Below are 26,303 nucleotides of genomic sequence, written 5' to 3'. Positions count from 1 at the left end.
ATGCGAGTCAAATTGTGAGTGGTTTAGTTAATTTTCAAGCCAATGGAGTTCATACAGTCCGACAACTTTAAGCCCCGACCATTGCAAATGAAAACTTTTACACACTTTTCCTGGTATCAAACTATTCAAGATTGCAAACATTAAAACATTTCAACTCCAGTTGAGATTGTAAATTTTCGTCGTTTTCGTAAAAAAAAAAAAAAAAAAAAAAAAAAAAAAATTAAGGTAAATATTCTTCAAAGCAACAGTATTACCATCTCATCTTTATGCTTCTTAGTATTGAGATTCCTTTTCCCACATACAGTCGCATTGAATGTTTTAGTACTTAGTGTTATCCATTACAATTAAACTTATTTTGATTTCCTCCTCCCTGCCAACCTTACGATTGTAATAGATACGAGCAGTAGAATCCACTGAAAAGTTGGGGAAGGGTCACTGAGTAAACTCAACCGCCTATAAAACCATATTGCTACGACGCAGAGCCTGGGTTTCTGCCTGCATGGGAAAAACAAGCATTGCGGTTAGAAACGGTGCTCTGAGTTTCTTGTCCAAAACCCTATACCCGGGGTTTTGGCACAGGATGGTGGGATTTCAGAAGACGTTATCCGTCTAGAAATTGAAAACAGATTCCTCAAAGCAGAACTTGATAAGAAAGAAAAATTCTTCCAAGAAGTACTCGTGGTCTAAACAGTGAAATGTGGGGCCATGCTGTTCTAACAGCGGCCTACTTATTAAACCGATGTCCATCCAAAACTGTGAACAGAAAACCAGCTGAACTTTGGTATGGCCGAAAGCCAGATTTATCAAATCTTAGAATATTTGGTTGTGTTGTTTACACTAAAGTTTTAGGTCCATTACGGAAACTTGATAAACGAAGTAAAAAGGGTATCTTTATTGGTTATAACGCGAACAGTTACAGAATACTTGACCCAGAAACAAGGAAAGTTTACAGATCAAGAGATGTGATTTTCACAAATGAATTTCCAAATTCATCGAAACAAGATGAGGTACGTCACAGCGCAATTAAAATACATGATGAAAATGAATAATAAAAGTAAGAGCCTTCGAGCCATGTCCTTAACTAAATTTACTTTTGTTATCTTCTCCACTCTAATCATTCCATCAACTCGAAAGACCATCAACTCGAGAAACAAATGAACGCAACGTATGAAGCCAAACGAAAAAACGATAATCTTGAGAAGGACAAAGCTAAGGATGTTTGCATTGTCCAAGCAGGGACTATTATAAAACGATTTGACAACACATACAGGAATTTTTTCGACGACTTGGAAAATCAAGGAGAGAAATGGTTGAAGGCTTTGCATACTTTCACAGATGAAGAACCTATCAAATTCATTGTGGAGCAAGCGCAGGTCTTAAAAATTAACTAACAATGAATTGGTAAAGATAATGAATAGAGTGTGTAAGAACAGAAATCAGCAAATTCATGATAAGATTCTGGCTTATCGTTTCAAGAAGTTCCCAATAAAGTGTTATGAAGATGCACTGGATTGTGCCGAATGGTTTTCAAATGTGTTATTGGAGGCTTACGACCTCCTGTTGGAGAAAAAAAAGAAAGTACCTAATTACACTAAATTAATGCATCAACGGTGTATTGCTGCTAATTAAAGTTATGTTTTTAACCTTCGTCAAAGTCAATAAAATCATGTTACAACTCTTAAATTTTCGAATTTTCAACATTGTCTAAAGTATTTTTTTAGTTTACTTTGGAGTAAACTGTGACAGTATCTAAGAACCCCTTTCACACCTAAAATTTTTGTAGATTTCTGGGAAAAATAGACTGGAGTCCCGTGCAAGGCCCTGATTGGGCCTTGGGGAAGAAGGGAAGCTAAAGCGACGCTTCTCGCAATTTTCAGAAAATCTCTGAAATCAGTCTTGTCATAGCTCACCAGCAGTCCTGGCCAGGCCGCGATCGGCCTGGGAGAGCCGCGTGTAGGTCTGAGAGTGTATTTTATTTTTTGTTATTAATTAAAGTCTGGAATCGAGGATTTCGTCAAAAGTTTTAAATAAAAGTGTCTGTAGAAATCCTAGTAGCAACGCTTAGTTCGTTTCGTCGTAGTGCCCTACCTCGCTTCGTTCTGAGGAGCAGCGGAAGGCTCCTCACCTTTTCCCCCAATAACTTTTATACCTCTACTGGTGGAGCTTCCCCCCCCCTCTAAGAAACGGTCGAGTGTGTTGGATGGCCCTTCATCTCTTTCGCCTCGGCGCCCTTTCAGCTGTGTGTGGTGTTATAGCTAACGTTCCACGATTCATCCATCTCTTGTAAATTACCCATTATTCATTCATGGTTTTGACATTAAATTACTTTGCTACCATGGTAGTACATTTTCCTTGTTCCTAATAGAACTTCCTTATATCAGCTATCCTAATTTTAATTATACTGTAAACCAAATTAGAGTCTTCAATTTCAAGGTATATGATTTTCTGTGACTATAATTGGCCGTTTAAACAGTGTTATTGATTTTTTTCGAATAGAATGAACCAAATAATCGAAATGACGATGGATGGTGATCAAGATAGCTCATATCAGATTACACATATATTTATTGTCTTTTATGGCGCTTAGTAATAACCACATTGATCCAACTGGTCATCGGACATGAGATGACACTACAAAAAAAATTTGCCAAAATTAAAAATGAAACATGAAACAATGATCAACATATAAAGTTCCCAAAAGATAACAAATACTCTGTGTGCCTTAGGCCGGACTCACATGCTGGATCTTATGAGGATCTTCGAGAGAGGGACGTAGTCGAAATGTTGCCAACTTTACCACACCAAGAATCAGATCCTCTGCGAGGATCGCTCCGAGGTTCCGTGAGAGGTTCAGTGAGGGATCCACTCAGAGATCCACTAAGCCGCAGGGCCAGGCTCGTGAGACAAGCGAGTACAATGGAAACTCCACTCGACTCCACAGGAGGAATTAAAATGACGCACTGGTTCTGAGCAGCTCTTGACAGTGAAGCCTATAAGCAATTCGATCTAATTAGAAGAAAAGCAGCAAAAATTTCTGCACAAGCTACTTTCTTTTTTCTAGTTGTTATTTTTTATATTTTAACTTTACAGATTCATGAGAACTGTAATTACCACAAATACAATCATAGATACTTTTAATAAATTGTTTTGTCAATTGTGAAATTCATTGTTTTCAATAGTACCCAAGAAAAACAAAATGATAGATAATCAGAAAATTTAAATGAAAAGAAAGAAAAAAATTAAGTTCGTACAGTCAAACCTCACTAATTGTAAGTCAGAGCTAGCTTAAGTTGGAAACCCCACAAAGGCGGAATGAACCATTTGTCCCGATGCATTCTGACTTAGTGAGGTTTGACTGTGCCACAGATGGACTAGATTTTGCAGTAAAAAACTAATATTTCTGGCTCATCTTACCTATGTGTGTAGTAAAAATCAAAGAGGGTTGAAGAGGAATGAGTTAAGGGGGACAAATTGAAACAAAAAAGGGTTGAGGAGAAATGAATTGAAATGGTTCAATTGTTGAGCCTAAAATACTAACTTTGTACATAGTTTGGACAGACAATTGTTTCCTCCTCTACTATTTATTACTAAAAACTAATCTTCTTTAGAATTTAAAGGGGAAAAAAATAATAAAATTTTTCAAAATGATACATATACTTGACAAAGAAAAATATCAATGAATTCTAAATCTGAAACTGAGAAACTTGAAGTCAATTCTCCCGAGAAAGAATTTGAACAGGATTTTTACATGAACCATTAGATAAGAACAATTTAGTCTGTGGTCTAAATCTTTCAAATATTTACTGCATTAATGAGGAAAAATATTAACAGTTACCTGCAGTTGATTTTCAACCAATAATCATCGGTTCATCCTGCTCTTGAGGTTCCGGGTTGTTTTTTTTATATTCCTTTTCAACTTGATCAAAAGTCATCAAAGAAACCCCTAATTGCTCCTCTCTTGGGAAAGGTTGAGCCATCTGCCTTAACCATCGTTTTGCAATCTACAAAAATAGTAAAGAAACAACATAAGGCATTATAGGGGAATAAAAACAAATTTATTAACTTTATTTTACGGTAATTTCAATTTCCTCTAAATTACAACATAGCTGAATTTTTTTCAACATTGGAGGAGCATTCCCCTTCTGGAGACTCGAATAATCTAAAAAGACACTTGGAAGTTATTCCTGCTCCCTTGAATGGCACTGGCTGAAGTTGCCGAGCTACTCGCAAAATTCTCTTTAAAAAAAATGGAAAAATTGGATAATCAACTGTAACTTAAGTCACATATTACTTTCGAATGATGCAATAAGAAAAAATGATTTAACTGACAAATTAGTTGCAACCTTTCAGAGGATCCAGCTTTGATACTTAGAGGACATACCTGAACTCCTTCTTCAGTAGATAAATTACAGTATGAATCTGTAAGATATTCTTGGATCCATTTGGGCAACTTGCTTCGTTTATCTGATCTTGAGAACCGCTGGAAAAGAAAAGAAAATTCACTTGAAATAATCGAACAAGAGAGATATGAAACAGGATCTCCTTAAATGCAAAATTTATCCAATGAAAATTTTCAGTTTTCAAGCTAGTTCAAAGAATTTTATCTGGCCTTAGACTTACAAAGAATACCATCACTTCTTTCTAAAGTTCGTATTATGCTCAAAATTTCTACATTTCATCATTTTGGAAAAGGACTAAACATTAACCTTAATTGCTTCAATTTTCAGTATGATATACAGCAAAGACAGTCAAGGATCTACCAAGGCTACCAAAGATTTTGGAAGACTGATATTTTCCAATGATACCTGCCATAACTCAGGTGAACAAAGTCCGAGATTAAGCAAAATTCATTCATCACATTGAGAATAATTATTTATCACATACCTTGTCAGCAAAAACCATAATTCCGTAATCTAGTTTTCCACGAATGCAACGACCAACACATTGAGCAGCATGTCGCATTGCATCAAAAGTCAGGAAATCATTTTCTCTGATCTGAAAAAAATAATGATGCTAGAATGAAAAAACCAAGATTCAGAGTAATGATTAAAATACTAGCACAAAGTCACAAGTAATGTTACGTTTTTTGTAATGGTGTTGTAACGTATATGCATCGAACAAGTCCGAATTAAGAGCGAGTTTCGGTGACGTGTAACATATGTGAGTCGAACATGGATTTTACATCATGTCCGGATTAAGAGTCCAAACGAACTGCGAGCGGTAGGTTGAGAATGAAAAACATAAAGTTTCAAATAAAGTTTATCACTACATTGATCCGAAATATGACAGGTTGCACAAAAATAGAATTGAACGAATTTGGAATATAATTGAAAAGTTTGTCAAGTTTCCACGCAATGATGCACTTTCACTAGATGACACTACAGATTCGCCTGAAGGGCTGAAGAGGCGTAACGTGTAGACACACACGTCTAAGATGGTAAAGGATCTAGATTTTGGGGCAGCGCACGCTTATATAGACTTGCAGACGTCACAGGTGGCAAGACAACAAGTCTATGCATGATTGGCTGGCTATAATATACGTAGCTATCAGTTGCAAGTCTAGTAATAAAAGTAATGGAGAAGTACTGAATGATAGAAAGTGAAAAGGGTTTGAAATTGAAAAATGAGCTTTTTGTAAGACGGGAAAAATGGATATTAGAAAAGTGTTGAAAGTAGTTGACAGATGTTAATGAAGAGGGATTTAAGTTGAATTTTTCGACTTTTCTGTTGGTAAAAATGAACCTGCAAGATTGTTAACTGTGTTTCTTAGCGCGGTATCATATTTTATTTTTTACATGGAAAACTACTCAACTGCTGTTCTTGAAAACTGCCATGAATTATCTTTTCTATGAGAGGAAAATTTTGCAAAAACTTCAGGAAATGATATCAATTTGTTCTTCTTTAAATAAATAAAATAGGGACAGCAATTTTCAAACACCGCAAACAAGATATGTGATTGCCGACTTACACGGTCGATATCCATATCTTCCCTTTACTTTTTCCATAATTTTGATCTGTTTGATTTTGCCTTACGTCAAATATAAATTCCTTCGATGCACAAACCTGGAATTGGTCTCGAAGGTACTCTAAGCGTGCTCGCAAAATTCTAGACTGGGTATACATGTATGGGATGCCAAACATAAGAACAGCTCGTCCGTATTGGTGATCAAAATCGATACCCTCAGAAACTCTGCCTCTGGCAACAGATAGCAACACTGCTCCTCGTCCATTATCACAGGCCTGTGGCGAAAGGAAAATTTATCATGAAAAACCATTATGCACCCTTAAACAATAGAGACATCGTAAACAATGACAAAACAATAGAAAACCTCCTTTGATGTAAGATTTTGAAAACTAGCGGGAGGAACTGAATGATTTAATATGTATGGTTCTTGGTAAAAAAAGTTGTTTATTTAAAAAACAACCTGGCTTGGATATTTTAAATATTTCCAAGAATGAAAAGCCTTAATGAAGATAATAATGGTCTATGGATGGATATTATTTTGGTAAAAGTTATTTAATTACAAAAAAAAGACTGATGGACAAAGCTTTTGACTTCAAAAATAGGCTCTATATGAGATTTAACAATATTCCTTTAGAAAATCTGAAAACTAAGTCTGGGAAAAAAACCCTTCATCATTCATTTTGCTACATTTGTCAAGGATAAATTTTGTTTTTTCTTCCAAACTTTTAACAATCCATCAAAGTTGTTCTGACTTTTTAACAAATTTTATCTTCCGCTAATTCAAAGTTAATCAGCACATACATTATGTAATTAACAACCTACCGCTGTTACACCTGTGACTAAGTCGTTATATTTCGTAGTATGGTGTATCTAATCCCATAGATTACTTTTCCACAAAAAAGTCTACCCTGAGAAAAACTTGAGTTTGGTCAATTTAGAAATGACTGTTTCAATTGAGGCATCAGACTTGCAGAAAAATATAAAGTATTACGATCTTTGAGAGAAATACGAATATCTATAAAAATTAGGTCAATTAATTTTACTTTTGTCTCAACTCTGAAATTCTAGTTGATGAAATAGTAGACATTTGATCATACGAACCTGCATGTAATTGTAAAGTGCTAAACTGGTCTCAGCTGCATCTTGTGTTTCGATAAAGAGTAATTTTTTTCGTAGTATGTTATCGATAACACCTTGATCGTACCAGTTGGCTACGACTGATTCAAGATACAAATATGAGGTGAAAAAGCAAACAACCCCATCAGGAACGATTGACGCCATCTCAACCAGTAGCTGACCGTAGTTTCGAACAACAGAAATATCTTCACGAGTTTCATACCTGGTAGATATTGCAACTTGATCACTGCCCTTTGAGACAATCTACAACAAAACGGCCAAGAGAAAATAATTGAAAGAAATGATCTAAAAAGTTAGTAAAAAATAGTTCTCACACAGAAAAAAGATCGATTTGTAAGTATTGCATAAAAAATAAAGAAAGAGTAAGGAAAGAATACAAAACATTATGTGCTACATGAAATTAGTGCATGGATTAATTTACTGACTCTTACAGCAGCTGTTGCAGTCGATTGGTGTGCCTTTGAAAATATTGAAGAGCAGATTATACTCCTGCCTCAATTTAGCTTGGAAAATTGCATCATGCCACTTTTTATGACATAATTTAAGAGCCAACTTAAGTATTGTTTTCTTCAGCATGACACAGGTAATTTTATGATACCAGGTTGTTTGGACCATACAAGATAAAAAGACATGCATCAATTTTTTTAGTAGATAGAAAGTAGATTTAGTAGATGTATGATTTCATAATTTTCAACAGACCTTCAACTTAGTTATTTAATTGTTTTTGCAAAAAGAACTGTTGAGCGGTTTGAGTTATTTCCAGCAACGTAAGAGGATAGCATCAAATTAATTGAGCACGATTGAGAGAAGAATTATTGAAAACCTGAGAATTATCAAGTGAAAGCCTTCAAATACATAATTCATAACCTGGTCTACTTGTCTTGAATGCAGTTCTCTTGAGGAGAAAAAATCTCAAAGGAGGGACAGGTGAAATTTTAGGTCTTATCAACACTGGAATTTAAAACGAGCAAGCAAAATAATCTTACCATTGGCAGGAGACAGGGCCGAGCCAGGGTCATGGTGAATGATGTCAAGACCACAGGGTGAAAATCTAAAATTTTTGGGTACATATCCAAAGGTGACAGAGTTCCAGATGTAATGACAACACTCTGAAACCGCTCAAATACTGGTTTAATGGCAATGGAACAATCGAGACATGTAAAGTGAAGGATTGGATTTGAGACCGTTGGAGTTTTATCGTCAAATGGCTCAACGATAATGGTGAACCCTTTAGTGTACGTTGCGACCAATGTTGCGAGCTGAGTTATCCTTGTTAAAGCACTGAAATCTGTGATATTGGAAATTTCAAGAGTGCGCAAGAGTGAGGCTAGTCTCTCGGCGCAGAATCGCAGAGGTTTCCGCTCGATACACACTTTTTGAAAAACATCTTTCAGAAAACTGGCTGGGGACTCTTGGACAACGTACTGAACTCTAAGGCGAGTTTTGATGTACTCAACGAATCTCTTGAGAAAACCAACGAAGTGCTCAGCCGTACGGATGCTTCCTGGGACAACCTCTGGAATAAGCAAAATGAAAATTTTTATATAACCTTCCAATGAGTAATTTCAGTTTATTTATCTTCATTTAAACAAAAATCCACAATTCATTTGTTCTTCAGGTCTTCAAAAAGCAAATTCATAGCTAAGCACTGGAAACAAGTAGATTCATTATAGCATGTCAAATTGTCCACTTCTAATTTATTTTCATGGAAAACAAACAGAGGAATAATGTTGCATGATTTGTGATTTGAATATAAAACATGAAAAGTAATTTTGGAGCAATAAAATGTCCTCTAATCCATACTCATTGAAAGTTGATTTTCTTTGAAAGCAAAAGAGGCTAGATTTGCGCTGAAGAGGTCATTTTTTTTAGTTCCGGGCAGAAAATCCTTTCCAGGTTTTTTTGACTTGATTAGACTAGACTCTCCCCCACCAGTCTTGATGTCTTGAAAGTTAGGGCAAGGATGACTGGCAAAACCTTCCGAGACATTCCAAATTTAAGTGCTATTTGTACTGATCACTTCCATCAAAAACCATTAAATAAGAAGTGTGGGTTGTATCTTACCTTTGAGTACTTCATTTGGTAATACAGGATTTGAGAGAATATCATTCATTTCCCGCGCAGCATTTGCATCTCTCAGCCCTTCAACTAACCGCTGGTATTCCTCTTTCAACTTTTTGGCATCTACTTCTTTCATTCTGAAAATTTTCAAATATAATTTAGCAAAGATGAATGCAGTGCTGATAAGGCTTCAGAATTCTTTGTTAATGCGTATGGTTATTCCTGCATTGAACACCTAATTTAAGATCATGCCTGCAATAATCTGACAACTTAACTGGGCACTATTTGTAAAATGCATCCATTAGGCAGACCTCAGCAACTATATATGAAACTATAAGGCAATAACCGAACACAGCACCTAGAAAATTAGCGCAGCTCTAATTTCTGTGGTGTCCTAGCTCCTTACAATATTTCATGCTGAGTATTCAAAATTCACTGTGGCTTTTAAAAATTGAGCGCTTGCGGCCAAACAACTCCTAAAATTTGGGATGAGGTTAGAGTACTCCTTCTGTGGTAATTCAAGTTTCTCAAGGCAGCAGTTTCAAAATTCAGAATAATATTGACTGAAAAAGATCTCAAAGCTAGGAATTAATTAGTGTGACGGTTCACTTGCTAGAAATTTTGAATTGTTTCAAAAATAATATGTAATTCTTTTTTAAGTTCAACTTACTTTTTTACAGAATTTTCTAGAACTTCAATACTCTTCGTTGCTTTTTCAACACTTTTTCTGTTTAGCCTGACGCTAAGAGATTCAATGCAGACATTATCTGAAAATGAAACATAAAGTTGATATTTAATTACTACGAGAAAATTCTTCATTAAAAGTGCACTAAAATGAATTATTTGGTCAAATTAAGTAATCGAATTATTTGTATAGGCTCACAATCACAAGATATGCTCCGATTTGAAAATGGAAACAATTGAAGTTTGTGACTAATAACAGTTAAATAAATTTATAGAATGCTTCAATGAAACTTCAGCTATCGAACAAGTGACTGCAAAGAAGTAAAGAAAACTGGGCTTTAAGAAGATACACCTACTTTAATTTCATTGATTGAGAGGAAATATATAATGAGGCTCTAAGAACTTTATCCTTGTATATAATTGAGGCGCTGGGTGCGAGAGGGGAATTTTTTGAGCAGTGTTTTAGAATCTCTGTAATTATTTCATTCATTGTAAGGGAAGCAAATGCATGCATTTTACTGAAATTTTTACAGAATATTCTTCAATGTTCTACAAAAAAAATTGTGGAAAATTACCCATTGAATTCTTCTCCAAGACATGCTCCACCAAAATGCAGCCACAAAAATGCTCAACCCGTTAAGCGGAGACTAGAGGACTATAAATTGTGACCCCTAATTTCTACATTGGTGCTCTGAAGAGGACTTAACTTTTTATGACTATAGAGTCGGTCATGAATTGACATCAAATTATGTAAGAAACATACACATACCTATATTATGAGCTTCATCAAACACAACAACAGACGACCTAGCTAATTCTTTAGAAACTACGTTGGCAATTTTGGGATCTAGCAAATAGTGATAACTGTATACAACAACATTGGCATATGTGATCTGGAAAATGCAAAAAAACAAATAAGATGTTGGAAAGCAATTAGGGTAAAGAGAACTATGAGAAAATTATTGAAATATAAGTAATTTTCCAGAAGATACTGCAATATAATGGAGGACTAGCATTGTACACATTGCATGACTTCATTAAATTTTCGGATACACAAAGTTTTTCATAATAAGTATGTGTTCTAATGAGAAAATAAAGCATATTAATTAACAATGGATCACGTAAGTTTGAAATATCATAATCATCATTTGTTTTTCAAAATTTTATACATAATGTGAGGGAAAAATTAAAAAGATCCCTCCATAGCTCCGTTTTTCATTACTATTGGATACAATGTCCTTTGCAACCTCCTATGCTTGATGAGCTTTTAAAATCAAACTTCTTACATGCCAATTAGAAGAAAAACAACACCGAAAAGGAAATTTGTCGGCATTTTCACACAAATTATCTGGAGGAAATGATGCAAAATCTATTTGGTGATCAAGAAAAGCTATTAATTATTTGCTCGCCAGAAAGATAAGACGGATGAACAGAATCCAATTTCTTCCGATTATAAAAATGGGCAACTCAGCATCCACACACACACACATAGTGATAAATGTACACCATCAAAAGAAACATATGGAAGAATGCCGAAAACTTCACTTTTCAGCACCGCTTTCGTCAACATGGGCATATACAAAGTTGTAATTTGAAAACTGTAGGGTGCTTTAAAAGTTCAATTCAAGAGAGGGAAAATGATGTTCTTCATGTCTTCTGCTTTAAACAATCTGCTCAACAAAAAACCTGGGATCACCTTGAATTTTTGTATACCGAGCTAATTTTAGTAAGTTTCACCATCACACGGTTTTCCGAGAACCTTAGGCACTTTTCTTCATTACGGTTTACAAGTATAAACATTACAATCAGAAGGTAAGTTTTCTTGATTTAGGTATCTGATTTTATTACATTATATATTTTTGGATAGAATTGACACTATTTTGAAGGAGACAAAAAAAAATAAGGATAGCTTACCGTGTATCTAGCCAGATAGTAGGGACAAATTCCATGTTCCTTGCCGAACTTTTTTAAATCTTCTAGACTATATACATCTACAGGAAGCCGAATCTCTTTGCCACAGGCATCAAACTTCTCAAAAAAATCACAGACAGGAACTTGATCATCATTGCGATGTCTTTCGCGAACATGACTGGCTGTCAAACTATGGCATCTTCCATCCACAATCCATCCATCACTTTCTTTACTTACCTAAATAAAATGAATATACATTTGTACATTTACATTTGAACAGGGGAATTCAAATGCAAAGATAAGCTGTGCATAGGATACTTAACCAATTGAGATCTTAGATTTTCTATAGAGAATTGTGACTTGACTCAGAAAATGGATAACTTTATATGCTTGTTTTCAAGTTTTTGATAAGTTCCCATAAGACATTTAAAGTTTATCCTGAGAATACGTAACACTTACTGGTAAATAATTATAAAACTGTCGACATGATTATCTCCTTTTGCACACTATATCGACCGTAAAACTGCATAAATGCGTATCTATGTTGCAGTGTTTCCAAATCTGCACTTCTATTTGATGTTTAACAAGGAGATCAAATTATGGCTTGAAATTTTCACAGAATATTCTTCACAAAAAGAAGAAAAACCACCAAAGGTTTTCAAGAGATGACATTCAGTAGTTTTTGATATAGTACGAAGTAATAGTTGTTGCAGAAGTATGATAGGAAGTCTGCAACACTGCAAACCAAGATACAAATTTCCGCACTTTCACCATTGATATGGGTACCTGAGCTTACCGAGTCAAAATCATAGAGATATGTACCTTGCAATTTTAATATAACTGAGTCACACATTTAACACTGATGTTGGTAATTGAATATTAGTAAATCCGTGATTTAAACACAATTTTTCGGCTACATTAGGCTTTGTATTAAAAACTTCTAAAAATGTAAAAACCGACTCACCTTTGGGTGAATACAAAGATTTTTTCGGGCACTCTGGACTAGACCCAAAATATTGATTTGTTCACCCTCTGTTTCATAGTACCTTAAAAGTCTACGCAATTCTTCTATAACTTTCTCAATCTCCGGTACTGTACGTGAGCAGTAAATGAGTTTAGTGACTTGGGAAGGAAATGCGTGCATGTATGCTAAAATTAGAGACAAGAGTGACGTCGTCTTTCCAGTACCTGAAGGCATCTCCAACAAGCAATGGCCCTGAAAAAATCGAGGTAAAAATAAAGTATTTCCTTCTTGAAGCAACTTCGGTAAAATATCATCACTTCAATTAAGTATTTTAGAATTTTTGAAGGATTGTGTTGATTGTAAAGAAAACAATATGTACATTTGCCATGATATATTTTGAAATTTCTTTGAATGCTTCATGCTTCGTATTGATATTTTCAATAAAAGCTGATAAATTATTTTAAGCCGCAGAAAGGTAGAGAGAAACTGTAAATAATTCTTGCAAAATTTGTTTAAATGACAATTCTTCCGGAAACTTTTAGGGAAAATTTCAGGAACTTCCTTAAAAATTGTTTTGACTGTTTGCAGAAACTATTTCAGACAACGCAACAAATGTTCCTCTAGAAAACCTTGTTGATGAGTTTACCGTCTTTATCGTAGGCATGGTAGTCATAGAATGTAATATATTGGCGGTTTGAGTCGGCAATCACACAACTCGGTTTGCGACTTCGCAGACTTCCTGTCATACTTTATTTTTTGAACGGAAAACTATTCCATGGCAATTCTTTAAATCTGCCGTGATTTTTGAACCTTCAAGGAATGATGTCGATTTGTTCTCTTTTAAAAAAATAACATAGAGCCAAAGATTTTCAGACACTGCAAAGATATGTGATTGCAGACTTACGCCGTCGATATGGACTGAGTAAAACAACATAACACATATAGAATCAAAAGGATAAATTCTGACTCACAAATTAAATTTGTTAACGACTCAAAAATTTCTCTGTTACACGCTTACTGCTTGTAGTCACAAAGTTTCATTTGTGAGTTTGAGTTAGTTATTTTGATTTAAGACATTTGATGTTATTTTCGCTTCAGTTATGATATTTAAAATTTTATACCTTAATTTTCCCATTGTGGTCACTGAGGACTAAATGAAATTATTATTCTAAAACATTTATGGGTCATATTAAATGTGTTTTTAGTCGAAAATTACCTTTGCATCAAGGGTTTTTTTGAGCTCAACCATGTAGGCATACTGCTCCGGGTAAATATATTCGTAAGGAAAATAGACAATCAATCCATCGACGTTCAGCCTAGAATCAAAAACACATTATCAAGGGGAAAGAGATTAGTAATGCTGACTAATTTGTAGAAAAAAATTAAACTTTCAATTTTTTTGTTTGATTACAACTTTCTCTAGATTGACTTGAGTACAGATTGCTCTAAGCCTCTGAAATTATTTTCACCAGCTTTATTTTGGACCATTGAAATTGAAGAACCAAGGACCATGAAAATATAAAGAAATTTGCTGCTGGTTGAATTGCCAGATTTTTTAGTTTGATGTTTCTTGTGATCTCCTGCATACGATGAGCTTATGAAATATACACCGCTCGGCCAATTTTCAACTTCTTGAGCTCACTGGATACCTAACAGTGTGACGGATACATTTTCTTTTTATTGCAATCATTTGTTGTTAAAAATTTTGGAGAGACAGGACCATGGAACTTACTTTGGGAACAAACCTCATAATTTTAGTACAAGCTTGAGGCACAAAAAAAAAAAAAACAATAGGCTAGATTGTTTAGAAGACTAAACTGAAAAATTTTTCTCACCGCATTTTGAGGCTGTTAAACTGAGTGAGATCTTTTTAAAGAATCAAGTAGAGTAGCCAGATAGCAATCCATTGAAAAAGAGTCTCTTCAAGTTTCCATGTTTGCGGTGACTGAAACAAAAAATATAAAATTCAGATACATCAATGTTCCCAAGTAGCATTTCTCAATGGAAAAATCGCGATATGTGGTATTATCCTCGATATTTTTGCAATAAAATCGTAGTTTCATCGCCTGGCAATGTATCGCAATATTATAGAAACAAAAACCGCGATAAGTGGCGATTTTATCAACCAAAATTGATCGCCATTTTATTAAACAAAAAATTACAATGCATAGCGATTTAATCGACATAAATCGCAATTTTTTAATCGATGATATTGCAATGAATTGCCACCGATATAACACGATAATCAACCTATAAAGTCGCTATTTACTGCTACTTGGGTTTGGATAATAAAAAGCAACCATTTTCTGGAACAGAGTCATCCTCTTCCTTCTTGAGACGAATGTCGATCTCTGATAAGCTCTGAATCAGCACCACTTAACACATTAATACATGCAGTCAAAGGGCACCGGTGATGAGTGACGACATGACATGTGCTTGACACTAGTCTCAACATACAATTACTCTGCCCAACTCTGCCTGATTAGAATCCATGCCAAATAAGTTAGCGCATTTCTAGACTGTGTCAGAAGATCGTCTAATGTTACTTTTACATGTAAAGTAAAAGCAAGAAGCAAGATGGCGGATCTTCTGGCAAAGTCTTAAAGTACGTTAACTTGTTCAGCGAGGACAGGACAGATCATGTGTATAAGCATTAGAACTAGGTCCATAAAGATAGATGAGGAGGAAAAGCTTGGCCTTGTCTCCACGGTATGTTTTCAGGAGAAAAGTCCCAGGTTCGAATTGTGGGAATGAAACTCAGGGAACTTTTTGCATGCAGTCTCCATTGGGCAGGGCTCTTATGTTCCTCCGAAAAGTTTGCGCGAGACAATAAATTAGTAAAAATCGAGTATTAGACCGGAATTTAGACAGTAATTTAGCGCAATTAACAGTTAAAAATTATAATAACTAAGCAAATAAATATGTAACTGAGTGCACGACTAAACTACTATCAGACAATTTGCTTTCACCTCTCCTTCCTCTCGCAGTAAGTCTCGGATCTCTCCAGTACCCTTCTTGGTACTGCAGTTACTTAATTTCAGTTAGTCAAAATTTGTCGTAACTTCGCAAGTTAGACTTACCCCTGTAAAAAATCTCATGGAAATGTTCTGTAAAGACGGAGCACAGGGCCCAAGAGTTCGAACATAAAATATTAACTAGCTTTAATTATTCTATGTCTGAAAAAAAAAAGTTTAGATGGAAAGCTGACTTACTCATCGCGCCTTCATCTTGAGAATTAATGATTTGATGCTGTGGTAATGGTAAAATTCTAGGAGTAATATGAACGACCGGCAAAGAAGATGCGGAAAGATGATAAGCTCGCAAATTTGCAAAACATAACACAACAAACATAACCTATGAAATGAACCATGAGGTCTTTGTTTACAAAAATTGCACAACGTGTGGCCTGTCCTGCACCCTGCACTTCATTATTGAATTTTCAGTTTTTTCGAGCTTGTACAATTTTATTTAAGTTCTCAAAATTTCCTGTTGTTTCAATTGTAAGTATTATTTAAGATCTTTCATAATTTACGCTTGAACTCATCTAGGATTTCTTTCGAATCCATATTTCCTATTACTTGAATGACGAATCGACCATGCTTTCTCAGTGAAGGGAAGATACACATTCATCATTTTTTACTCGTTTCTGGCCATTTCCATGTGTAGCTTCAATGGAACATTTGCCTCTAATCAATTTCATTAAATTTTATTGTGTTTATTTTATTTCCGTAGGGTTCTACTTCAGTCCTTGATACTTAGACATCGAAAAATTGCAAATTCCAGTCGGTGAAGCGAAGAGATTCACTCCTGATTTCCTATCCCGGTGACACTCAAAATGTAAGTCCTTGGAAATTTTGTTGGATTACTCTTTTTCACCAATTATTTTACTTTAAAGTTGGAACCCACCAGTACTTGGTAGAAATTCTACAATTTGAGGTTGGACCATCGTCCCCATAATTCTCGCATCTAGATATTCCAAGTGGGCGAAGCAATGGGAGCAAACCATAGAGTACAATAGAGTTGCAGTGTTCTGGAGCCTGGATTAATTCACTTTTTGAGGCTGTTTTGTCCAGTGCTCTTGAGACCGGTGTGCAGCTAATAAGTAGCGATACTGTTTGCGCAGAGTTCTAGCATGGCCTTGCTCAGAAAATGCAGGTATAAAATTTATTTTATTCTAATCAGTAATTTCTTACATATTTTAATTTTTAATGACTCTGGTTAACATAATTTGCTGAAATTTGCGAAAATTATTATAGATTTAAATTGATAAATCCCATATACCACTCTCAGCAGGGGCGGACTGACAGTTGAAAAGTTAAGAGATGACCTAGATTTAGGGACCTTTCTAAGGGGGTCCAAGAGCCCTCCCCCAGAAAATTTTGAAAATTTCACCCATTTTACACGCGGAGTCAAATTCTAGAGTATTTGAAATTCAAAGTAACCCATTCTCAGGATTTTTCGGGGGCCCCTTCATCACATAAGCTTCAGGCGACCTTTCATGTCATTTAGAGACCAATTTTCAAGGATTTTGGGGCCTTTTAGTGACTGATAAGCATTGGAAAATTACAAAATTACAGGGAAGAAAATGATGACTCGATAAAAATTCGCTGCGGGGGCCCCTTCGGGACCTCTGGGGCAAATTTTTAGGAGGCGATCGCCTCCCCGCCCCCATGGCCAGTCTACCCGGGTCCAACGACTTGCCTTCAAGCTGCCACATTAAAAAGTGCCTCATGGTTCCCACTTCCAGGGATCAAGAGACTAAAAATACATTGGTGAAGGATTGACTTCATCTGCGCTCCAGTACATTGCGACTCTATTGTTCTCTATGGATAATACAGAGCGATGTTCAATTAAGATGCTGAGGATTTTTCATGAAACGGTTTAAATGAAGACTTTCCCAAGAGCGATTCAAAGGAAGATTCAAAAACAGATAATTAAAACATGTCCGGAAACAGGTGCAAAGACTAAACAAAAATGTCTAATCTGCTATGCTCTCTCTCTCTGTCTGAAGGAAGTATACATATTCACCATTTTTTTCAACTTGTCTCTGACTATTCCTATTCAGCTTTAATGGAGCAATTGCCTCTAATTAATTTCATTTAATTGATCGTATTTATTTTATTTAATTTATTCCAGAGTTCTGCCTCAGTAATTGATGCAAATACATCAGACAATTGCGAATTCCAGCCTGTCAAGCAAAAAATTCCCTCCTGATTTGGCGACACTCAAAATGTGAGTCCTTGGAAAGTTCTCTGGATTACTCTTTTTCACAAATTATTTTACTCGTAAGATAGAATACATTAGTAGTAGAAATTTTATCACTTAAGCTTGGACCATCATCCTCGCACTTCTTGAACCTATTCAAAGCGGTCAAAGGATAATACAAAGCCATGTCTAATTCAGATACTGAGGATTTTCCACGTAATGATGTGGATGGAGATTTCCCCAGGAATGATTCAAAGGGTGGTTCGAAAACAGATAAAACACGTCCTGAAGCAGATGGGGGGTCGAAACAAAAACGGAGCAAGAAGAAAAAGAAGTTCAAAAACAAGAAAGACAAGCCAGGCTCCGAGAAAAAAGGCCGATTGGTTGTGAGGAACATTCCATTCAAGACAAATGAAAGAGAACTGCTCGATCTTTTTCAGCAGTATGGTCTTGTCACTGAGGTGAAGTTGTTGCGTAAACCGGACGGTAAATTAGTGGGCTGTGGCTTCGTCAACTTTGAAAATGCTAAAAGTGCAGGGAAAGCAATTGCCCATGTCAGTGGGAAACCATTTCACGGGAGACCGATGATAGTTGACTGGGCAGTTCCTAAAACAGTCTATCATAATGTTGTTGATCATGATTTTAAAGTTGGAACTATGAAGCCCAAGAATAGTGATGTTGATCTACCAGACAGTGCCTTTCGTCCTAAAAAATCTTCATACGACATAGATAATCCAAATAGGAATGATCCCCGCCTATTTGTTACCAATCTTCCATTTAGAATTTCTGAAGATGATTTACGGGATTACTTTAGTCAGTACGGTCCAGTTGTAGATCTATTTATTGTCAAACAAGGACTTAAACAAATGGGCACTGGTTTCGTTACATTTTCAAATAAGAAAGTTGCAGCAGATGCTATGAAGCAATTAGAAGGAAAAGAATTTCAAGGTCGTCCTCTGTATTTCAAGTGGGCAGAGCCCAAGAGTGCGGCACGTCAACATTCTAGAAATGAGAAAATGAAAACGGAATCCATAGAAATCAAGGAAGAAGTACTTTCGGATGATGAACCTACCAGGTCATCAAATAAACAAAGAAAAACAAACTCTATTGAAGCAGATGACACGCTTGATACCTCCTCCATAAAATCTGAGGCAGAGAGTGAAAGTGAAGAAGAAGATGGCTCTGAAAAAGCCCCTCCTATTAATGGGCAGACAATCGACAAAGAAGAAACTGACAGCTCAGAAGATAGTGCCGACAATTGTAATGATGACCAAAGCAATGATGATGATAGTGATAGTAGTGACAATGAAAATGATCATGATCAGGATAACACAGCTTCTTCCCTCAAGGACAAACATGAGAAAAAACAGAAATTTGATGAAGATGGGCCAAGGAAGAGTAATGACATCTCTGAAGGACTAACAGTATTTTTGCGGAATGTTCCTTTTGATGTCAGTAACGAGGAGCTCAAAAGCTTCATCAGGAGCAAGTATGGTCCAGTGTATTATGCCCTTGTTTGCATGGACGCAGCAACTGAGCATTCACGTGGGACAGCATTTGTTAAGTTCAAAAACAAGGATAGTGTTGATGCAATTTTGAATGCACAAGATGACCTAGTCCTCAATGGTGAACTCATGCAAGCTTCAATGGCTTTGAGTCGAGATGAAATTTACTCAAAGCGAACTGTCAAGAGCAAGGAAGGTCAGAAGAATGACAATAGGAATTTATATCTGTCCAAGGAGGGTTTGATTCTTGCAGGAAGCAAAGCAGCAAAAGATGTTTCTCTCACTGACATGAACAAGAGACTGAGTATTGAGAGTGTCAGATCTCGGTTACTAAAAAAGAATATGTTGACATTTGTCTCCCGAACAAGACTGGTTATCTATAATTTACCTCCAAATTACACTGATATCCAACTGAAAAAGCTCTTCCAACAATATTCTTCTAAAAAGGCCGTCATTACTGAGGCCAGAGTAATGAAAGACATGAAGAAGTTCAACCAAAACGCCACTTTTGCTTCAAGAGAGTTCGGATATGTCAGTTTTACAACCCATGAAGACGCCCTTGAAGCTCTAAGAAATATCAATAATAATCCTGAGATTTTCTCCAAAGCTAAGAGGCCTATTGTTCTATTTTCTATTGAGAACAAACAAGCCATAGCTACGAAGGAAAAACGTCTGGAGAAAAGCCGAAAAAATAATCCATTGTTTAAAAATGAGTCTACGAAAAAAAATAAATTTGAAAAGAAAACCAAGTCTAACTCGTCAAAAAATGAAAATGGTGAATCAGAAAATATTTTACCGAAAGACAACGAATTTCAAGGGTTCCAGGCCTCTGTTGGTAAAACAGTCCTAAAGAGTGGATATAAAGTCCGAAAACAAGCTCAAACTCATGCAAAAAATGTGAAGAAAGTCAGAAAGCTTCAGAGACAGAAGAGACAAATGGCGCAACTTCTTGAAAATCGTCAAATGCAGAAAGGAGAGTACAATAAAACAAGAAAACCGAAAAAGTCTCAAGAGGAACTTGAGGGTAAAGATAAAGGTGACCAGAAGTTCGAGAGGTTAGTCTCCGATCACAAAACAGCAGATGAACCCGTGTCTAAAAAATTCAAAAAAAGGAAAATTGACAACGAAACACAGGAGTTGCCAAGGAAGAAAAAATGGTATAAAACATAGGTTAAGAAAGAAGAGAAGAATATATTTGATGGAACGGCTGTACATTTTTATTTTAGATTCAATACTTAGTCAAAATATTGTCGGACCCCCCGAATATTGAAGTCAATAAAACCTGTTTATTGTATCACTTGAAGTCAACTCTCTGCTTAGGTAGAAATCAAATTTTAAAAAAATATGAAATGAAAATCATTCATGCATCATTCATGTTGTTAGCAATCCAGACTTGTTTTTTCTTATTTTTATTTTACAATTTTAGCACATGAAGAAGCTTAATTTACCCAATGGTACAAGTCAAAGTTTTGTTATCGTATCATGGAAAGGAATGCCATAAAGTTGTTTGAAAGAATTTGAACAATCTTGATTCTAGAAGAATGTAATACCTGAACCTATACATAAAATAGATTATATGTAAAGAAAAATGGACCATGTTTGACAGAAACATACCAAGTGGAAATGGAGAAAAAAAGAGGTTTGAAGTTTTTTATCTCAATTAGATTCAATGTTAAGGATAATTTGAATCATTATCCTCTCATTTAAAATAACCTTTCCCAATTTTGAGTTTTTGACTGAATTTACGGAATTTACTGAATTTGTATTTAAAATTAATTTTTGTCCCTAATGCGACTCGGAACATTTCTGTTATTTGGTCCAAATCAGTTTTAGATGATATGTTGTTTTCCAAATCGGATAAAAATTCGTTTCTTCACTTTTATGAACATGTTTTTTTTTATGCCTTCTAATGTATGCATCTTGATGCAGGTTGAGATCGTGCAGTTTACAAGAGCATCTATTTGTTAGATTTTTTGTGCGAATCTTTATGATTTATGCGTACCATGTTTGGAAAAGAGCTTGTCCTCAGAAACTCATCAAAATTAACTAATCAAATTTAACTATCATGCACTGTAACGATCTCTTGATATTTCTAATTTCCTCTAACCATTTAGGGATTATTCATAGTATACATTATGCTTTTCGGTTTTTTCGACCCCCCCCCCTCCCTCCTCCCCTGGAAATGCTTCGGTGACGTAGGTTCCTATTCTTTCATATGTAAAAACAAGCGTTCGGCATTTCATGAGTGACCCTTCACCCTAAAATGTGTGAATCTACTTCTCCTATAATCAGTTTATTGGAAGGAAGTGTTTTCAATTTTTGAAAAGCAAGAGATCTTTTTTTTTTAAATTTTCATTTTGCATTATATAAATGATATATATCTGTTATATATCAGTGTATCATTATTTTTGTAATTTGTTATTTGTTCAGGTAACTGCTTTTCAAAGAAAGTAGGAAAAGATTTCTTCCCTAATGTTCAATGTATTCTATTCATAATCAATCCATTCCTGTCCAAAAAGTCACAGGTCACAGATCTATTGTCTGATCCAATCGGATATTGCCGTAATAATTAACTTTTTGACTGTCTTTTATCCTGATTTTAACACTCCGAATTAAATCTCTTTCTTTCTATCAGATTGTGCTTTTTCTTTTTCTTTTTTGAGGCATAAAACCCCAGCAACTATTTTTAAACGCTTGAGTAGAATGACACATCTGTCAAACCTTCTCAATTTTTTACACACACTTTCCAAAGGCCTATTCAATGAAAAAAACCAAAGTGGAATTTTCATGGAAGTATGGTTTTTGTTTTAGGATGGTGTCCATTGTAGAATGTGTCGCAGTGCATTAAGCTTACGAATGGTGGTTTCAATCTCAAAAACTGTCGTCACATCAGGACACTCGCCTCACTTTCCCAATCTTGGCAATATTTGTAATTTAAAGTGAAGTATCATGAAGATCTGCTTTTTAGTTCCAGAATTTTCAAACTAACCTGTATTCATCCCTGTACTTTTGATAAAGGTATGAAATTTGTGACCTTGCACTCTCAGCTTTTAAGAATTTAGAAGTTTACACCTTGCATTTGGCAAAAAACATGGTACATCTCTCGTTAGGCCGTTCAATTTCCAAGTATTTTTATCTGAACAATTAGACCAACAGTTTCAATTTTGGAAAAGCCTCAAAATTAGAAAATGGCTTCAAACACAGTCTCAGATTCTGAGGATTGGATTCAAGCTGTAACAGCCTTCATTCAAAAATCGGGATCACATCGTCTTGATTTACAACGAAAAGAAGTTGAAGTTGGCACCTTACATTCAGTTTTAAAAGTCCTCCCTTCATCTCAGATCACGAAATTGAATCTTGAGGGCACTGATCTGTCTAATGGAATGACCGAATTGACTGAGATCGTCACAAAGACAAAAATTATGGATCTGAACATTTCCTCTTGTAATCTATCAAATCAAGATCTATTGACTTTTATGAAGGTCCTAGAGAAAACCAGAGTCATTGATTTAGACGTTTCTAAGAACTACTTTGATTTCGAGGATGGTGAAACACAAGAATTGGCATCATACTTACGAAAGTCGCAACTAACATACTTAAATCTCGGCACCGTTTCTTTTCAAGGGTCGGGAGGACTGCCTTTCGTCCAAGTCTTGACGGATACTGTAATTTCTCACCTTAACCTCTCCAAAGCCACCCTTTCGAAAGTTGCCTTAGTCACGCTATTCTCGAACCTTCCCAAAACTGCTTTAACATCACTCGACGTTAGTGAAAACCAAATTTCCGATGATATAATGGAAGCTCTTCAGCTTGGGTTGAAATCATCAAATTTAAAAATATTAAATCTCAGAAATAACAACATAACAGATGCGGGTATCATTACTCTTTTATCTGGTTTAGTTTTCTCACAACTTATTGAGTTGGACTTGAGCTACAACGATTTTCATGTAATTAGCAACATCCTTGAACATTTAAAGAACACACCGATCAAAACATTATATTTAGAAGGGAATCAAGTAGAGGACAGGGAAATGTTATTTACTCCAGAGTTGTGGGATAATTCTGCTCTCCAAAACATTGATTTAGGAGAATGTAATCTTTCTGAAGAAGTTAGCTTAAATCTTATACGCACGTTGAAGAAATCAAAAATAGTGAAACTGGGTTTAAGCGCAAACAATTTACAGCAATCAAGTATTACAGAGTTTGCCAATTCAGTGAAAAATACCAAAATAACAGAAGTAGACTTCTCTGAAAATGACCTGCAAGGTGAAGATTTTGATATTCTTGGTAACTGTCTCAAAGGCTCTCAAATAAAATCCATTGATATCAGTAATAACTTCAAACACCCAGTTGGAGATGAAGCTTTAGCGCAGTTTATCACAAAAACAAAGGAGTCTGCCTTGGAGTCTCTAAAAATGAACTATAATGAGCTTTTGTCCTATGGTGCACAAACTATTGCATCCAGTTTGGCAAACACGAACTTTACTTATTTTGATCTAAGTTCAAATTGGATTGAAGATGGTGTTGCAGCCATCGCTGAAATTTTAAAATTGACTCAAATCACTATTCTGGATGTAAGCAATAATAAAATTGAAGATGAAGGGGCAGAAGTGTTGGCTCGATGTTTAGCGCATACTCAGATTGTTTCGCTGAACATTAACACTAATGCTATAACAGATCGCGGGGCAAAAGCTCTCGCAAAAGAAATCGGTGTTGAAAACAGTAATTTACTTGAATTGAAAATTGAAGAAAACGAAATCGAGAATGACGGTCTAGAAGCTTTAGCAGCAGGTATTAAATCAACCTATATCACTACTCTAGATGTAAAGAATAATCCCGGAGATAGAATGCTACACATTGACACTGCTCTTTGGAAGAATCGCAAAGCTGCTCAGAAACTAATCTCTGTGTTCAAGCGAATCACGAAACGGGACAGTGATGGAAGTATTGGTTTTGCCGATAACGTCACAAGCAAAAATGTTGACAGTTTCGTGGATGATTGTCTGTGGATTAGTCAGACCATTAAACTTCATAAAAATGCTTTTAATGTACTCATCCGGGATGAAAGCATCACTTTCTCAAGGAGCCAGATGACGACGTTCATGAATGATGAATTTCCCACCGAGTTCACGAAGTTTGTAGGACGCAAAGTCGAAGCCGATGTAGAGCAACACGTGAACTTGCTTCGGAAAGCTGAAAAAGCAGGATTGGGGAAAATTACCGCACTTCTTCTGTTGAATCGCCCCAATTACATCATCGACCATGACAGAAATATACTCCATCCTTACGTCTACAGGTTACTAGATAAGTACCGTCTACCTCTTTTTAATGAAACCCTTGAACCATTTAGAAGGAGAGAATTGATGGATTACTTTTGCAAGAATTCTAATTTGGAAGGAGCATCTTTGGTTTGTCGTATTCTGGACCCTAACTATCGTCCTAAGAAGGATTACAATCGATACCCGAAGAAAGGTGGATCAAAAAAATCAGAGGATCCGACTACCTCCTAGACCAAATCCAGGAAAAGCTATCCATTACCTGGCTCGGTACCGAAGAATTTCAAACCATTTTTTTACTACACCAAAATTGCCATTGATTTTCCTTTTATTTACTTCAAGATTAGAGCAAGTAATAGTTGTTTTAACGAGTGGATTATAACAAATTCTAATTATTTTGGTATAGTGTAAAAAAATTGCTAACTGTAGTTGAAATCAATATTGAAATTCTAAACTGATGATGGATCGCATTTTCCAATGAAAGAAAACCTGAGTTTAAAGTTACCGATGAATGTTCTCGCATGAAATTTCAAATACCCTTTGTCTCCTTGTCATCTCATCTTATCCACAATTCCACTGTGTTCTGTTACTTTCAATTGGTTGCCATGAAGGATAAAAAGTGTATATAAAATTATTATCAGACTTAGGTTCATGCCAAGTCTTCAGTATCAGTTATCTCCGTACTTAGGTAACTGTCATCCAGAAATAACAGTTGTGAATAACGATTTTCGACTTGAAATTTACCCCTTATGTTACAAAAGCTTGATTTCTCCAAGTCTTACGGTCAGCCAACGTATAGAAATTTGTAACACGAAAAGTCCTTGTTTCATCCCCATCTTAGAAATATTTTTCATTCAGTGTAAAATTGTATGTTTTTTAATCGCTTAACTTGGATCATTTTAACTGAAATGAATTGAAATACAGTCATGTTTCCAATAATATTTTCTTTATACTAAGAACACATGATAACTTTTATTTTAAAATAACAGTTACTGATCAAATTTATCTTCGCACTCATCTAATCTTGTCGTCAATTAGGTATTTTCCTTTATTTAAGTTAATTTTCCGTCTTGTAAGATTACAAGCAACTGCATCTCAATATTTTTATGTTTTAACAAAATGAATGCATATTTTCATTCCTGTTAATGTGGGCAATTCATTTTTAGAAAAATCCAGTCTTTCAAAGCTCGGTGAAGCAACTGACAAATTGTTAAACTGTAATTTGTTTAGTTATTAAGTCATGATAAGACCTGAAACTCTCTGCCACGATGCTGATCCTATTAAATACGTCTGTTAAAGAGAAAGGAAGTAGAGTCCTCTCCTCAGTGCACAAATAATTTCGTCAAAATTACTGTTCCAACTAACGTACTGAGTTTAAAGCTCAGTATTGATATGCCAAGTATTTTAAAAAAAATCAGCAGCTCCATCTCATCTCATAAATAATGTGAATCAACAGTTGACAGTTACCCTCTTGAAATAATAAGAAGTGTTTTTCTTTTTCCTTGCACGGTTAATGTACCCATGGCACAATTGCTCTTTATAATGTCTTCTTTTTTTTTTCTTAAACATTTATAATAAAATTCGTGTAATTTGTT

At 35.4% G+C, this 26,303-nt stretch overlaps 3 protein-coding genes across 5 annotated transcripts in view; 2 read left to right on the top strand and 1 right to left on the bottom strand.

Moving 5' to 3' along the window:
- Positions 1 to 3,162, top strand: part of CarT (Carcinine transporter) — a 23,837-nt gene extending 20,675 nt beyond the window's left edge. Inside the window, exon 12 of the mRNA XM_019047720.2 lies at positions 2,727 to 3,162. Within this exon, the coding sequence (XP_018903265.2) occupies positions 2,727 to 2,970 (244 nt within the window). The 3' untranslated portion in view covers positions 2,971 to 3,162. The remainder of the gene's footprint in view (positions 1 to 2,726) is intronic.
- On the bottom strand, positions 2,548 to 16,071 carry Xpd (general transcription and DNA repair factor IIH helicase subunit Xpd). Of its 2 annotated transcripts, none has more exons than XM_019047718.2 (15): positions 15,935 to 16,071; positions 14,558 to 14,667; positions 13,939 to 14,038; positions 12,723 to 12,974; positions 11,762 to 11,995; positions 10,617 to 10,740; positions 9,834 to 9,930; positions 9,167 to 9,300; positions 8,089 to 8,618; positions 7,067 to 7,345; positions 6,064 to 6,240; positions 4,885 to 4,995; positions 4,382 to 4,480; positions 3,836 to 4,001; positions 2,548 to 2,990 (listed from the first exon to the last, which is right to left on the bottom strand). In XM_019047718.2, the coding sequence occupies exons 2-14, from the start codon at positions 14,560 to 14,562 to the stop codon at positions 3,849 to 3,851; spliced, it is 2,295 nt and encodes a 764-aa protein (XP_018903263.1). In that variant the 5' UTR covers positions 14,563 to 14,667; positions 15,935 to 16,071; the 3' UTR covers positions 2,548 to 2,990; positions 3,836 to 3,848. The 2 variants fall into 2 exon arrangements, with proteins under 2 accessions (XP_018903263.1, XP_072156363.1); XM_072300262.1 differs by lacking the exon at positions 15,935 to 16,071 and adding an exon at positions 15,803 to 15,821.
- LOC109034517 (RNA-binding protein 28) lies at positions 16,068 to 26,303 on the top strand. Of its 2 annotated transcripts, XM_019047717.2 has the most exons (4): positions 16,076 to 16,222; positions 16,455 to 16,559; positions 17,859 to 17,954; positions 22,244 to 26,303. In XM_019047717.2, the coding sequence occupies exon 4, from the start codon at positions 22,621 to 22,623 to the stop codon at positions 24,940 to 24,942; it is 2,322 nt and encodes a 773-aa protein (XP_018903262.2). In that variant the 5' UTR covers positions 16,076 to 16,222; positions 16,455 to 16,559; positions 17,859 to 17,954; positions 22,244 to 22,620; the 3' UTR covers positions 24,943 to 26,303. The 2 variants fall into 2 exon arrangements, with proteins under 2 accessions (XP_018903261.2, XP_018903262.2); XM_019047716.2 differs by lacking the exon at positions 22,244 to 26,303 and having other exon boundaries at positions 16,068 to 16,222; positions 17,859 to 22,066.

This window comes from Bemisia tabaci, chromosome 5 (assembly GCF_918797505.1).
Source record: "Bemisia tabaci chromosome 5, PGI_BMITA_v3".
NCBI lineage: Eukaryota > Metazoa > Arthropoda > Insecta > Hemiptera > Aleyrodidae > Bemisia > Bemisia tabaci.
Note: the sequence above shows the minus strand (reverse complement) of the source record. Positions and strands in the feature narration are given on the sequence as shown.

Coding starts and splice junctions, on each gene's coding strand:
- LOC109034517 (XM_019047716.2), top strand. CDS start 18,113: ATGTCTAATTCAGATACTGAGGATTTTCCACGTAATGATGTGGATGGA.
- Xpd (XM_019047718.2), bottom strand. Junction 10,741..11,761: donor ACTATCTGGCTAGATACACG/GTAAGCTATCCT, acceptor TGCATTTTCCAG/ATCACATATGCCAATGTTGT. Junction 8,619..9,166: donor ACCAAATGAAGTACTCAAAG/GTAAGATACAAC, acceptor TGCTTATTCCAG/AGGTTGTCCCAGGAAGCATC.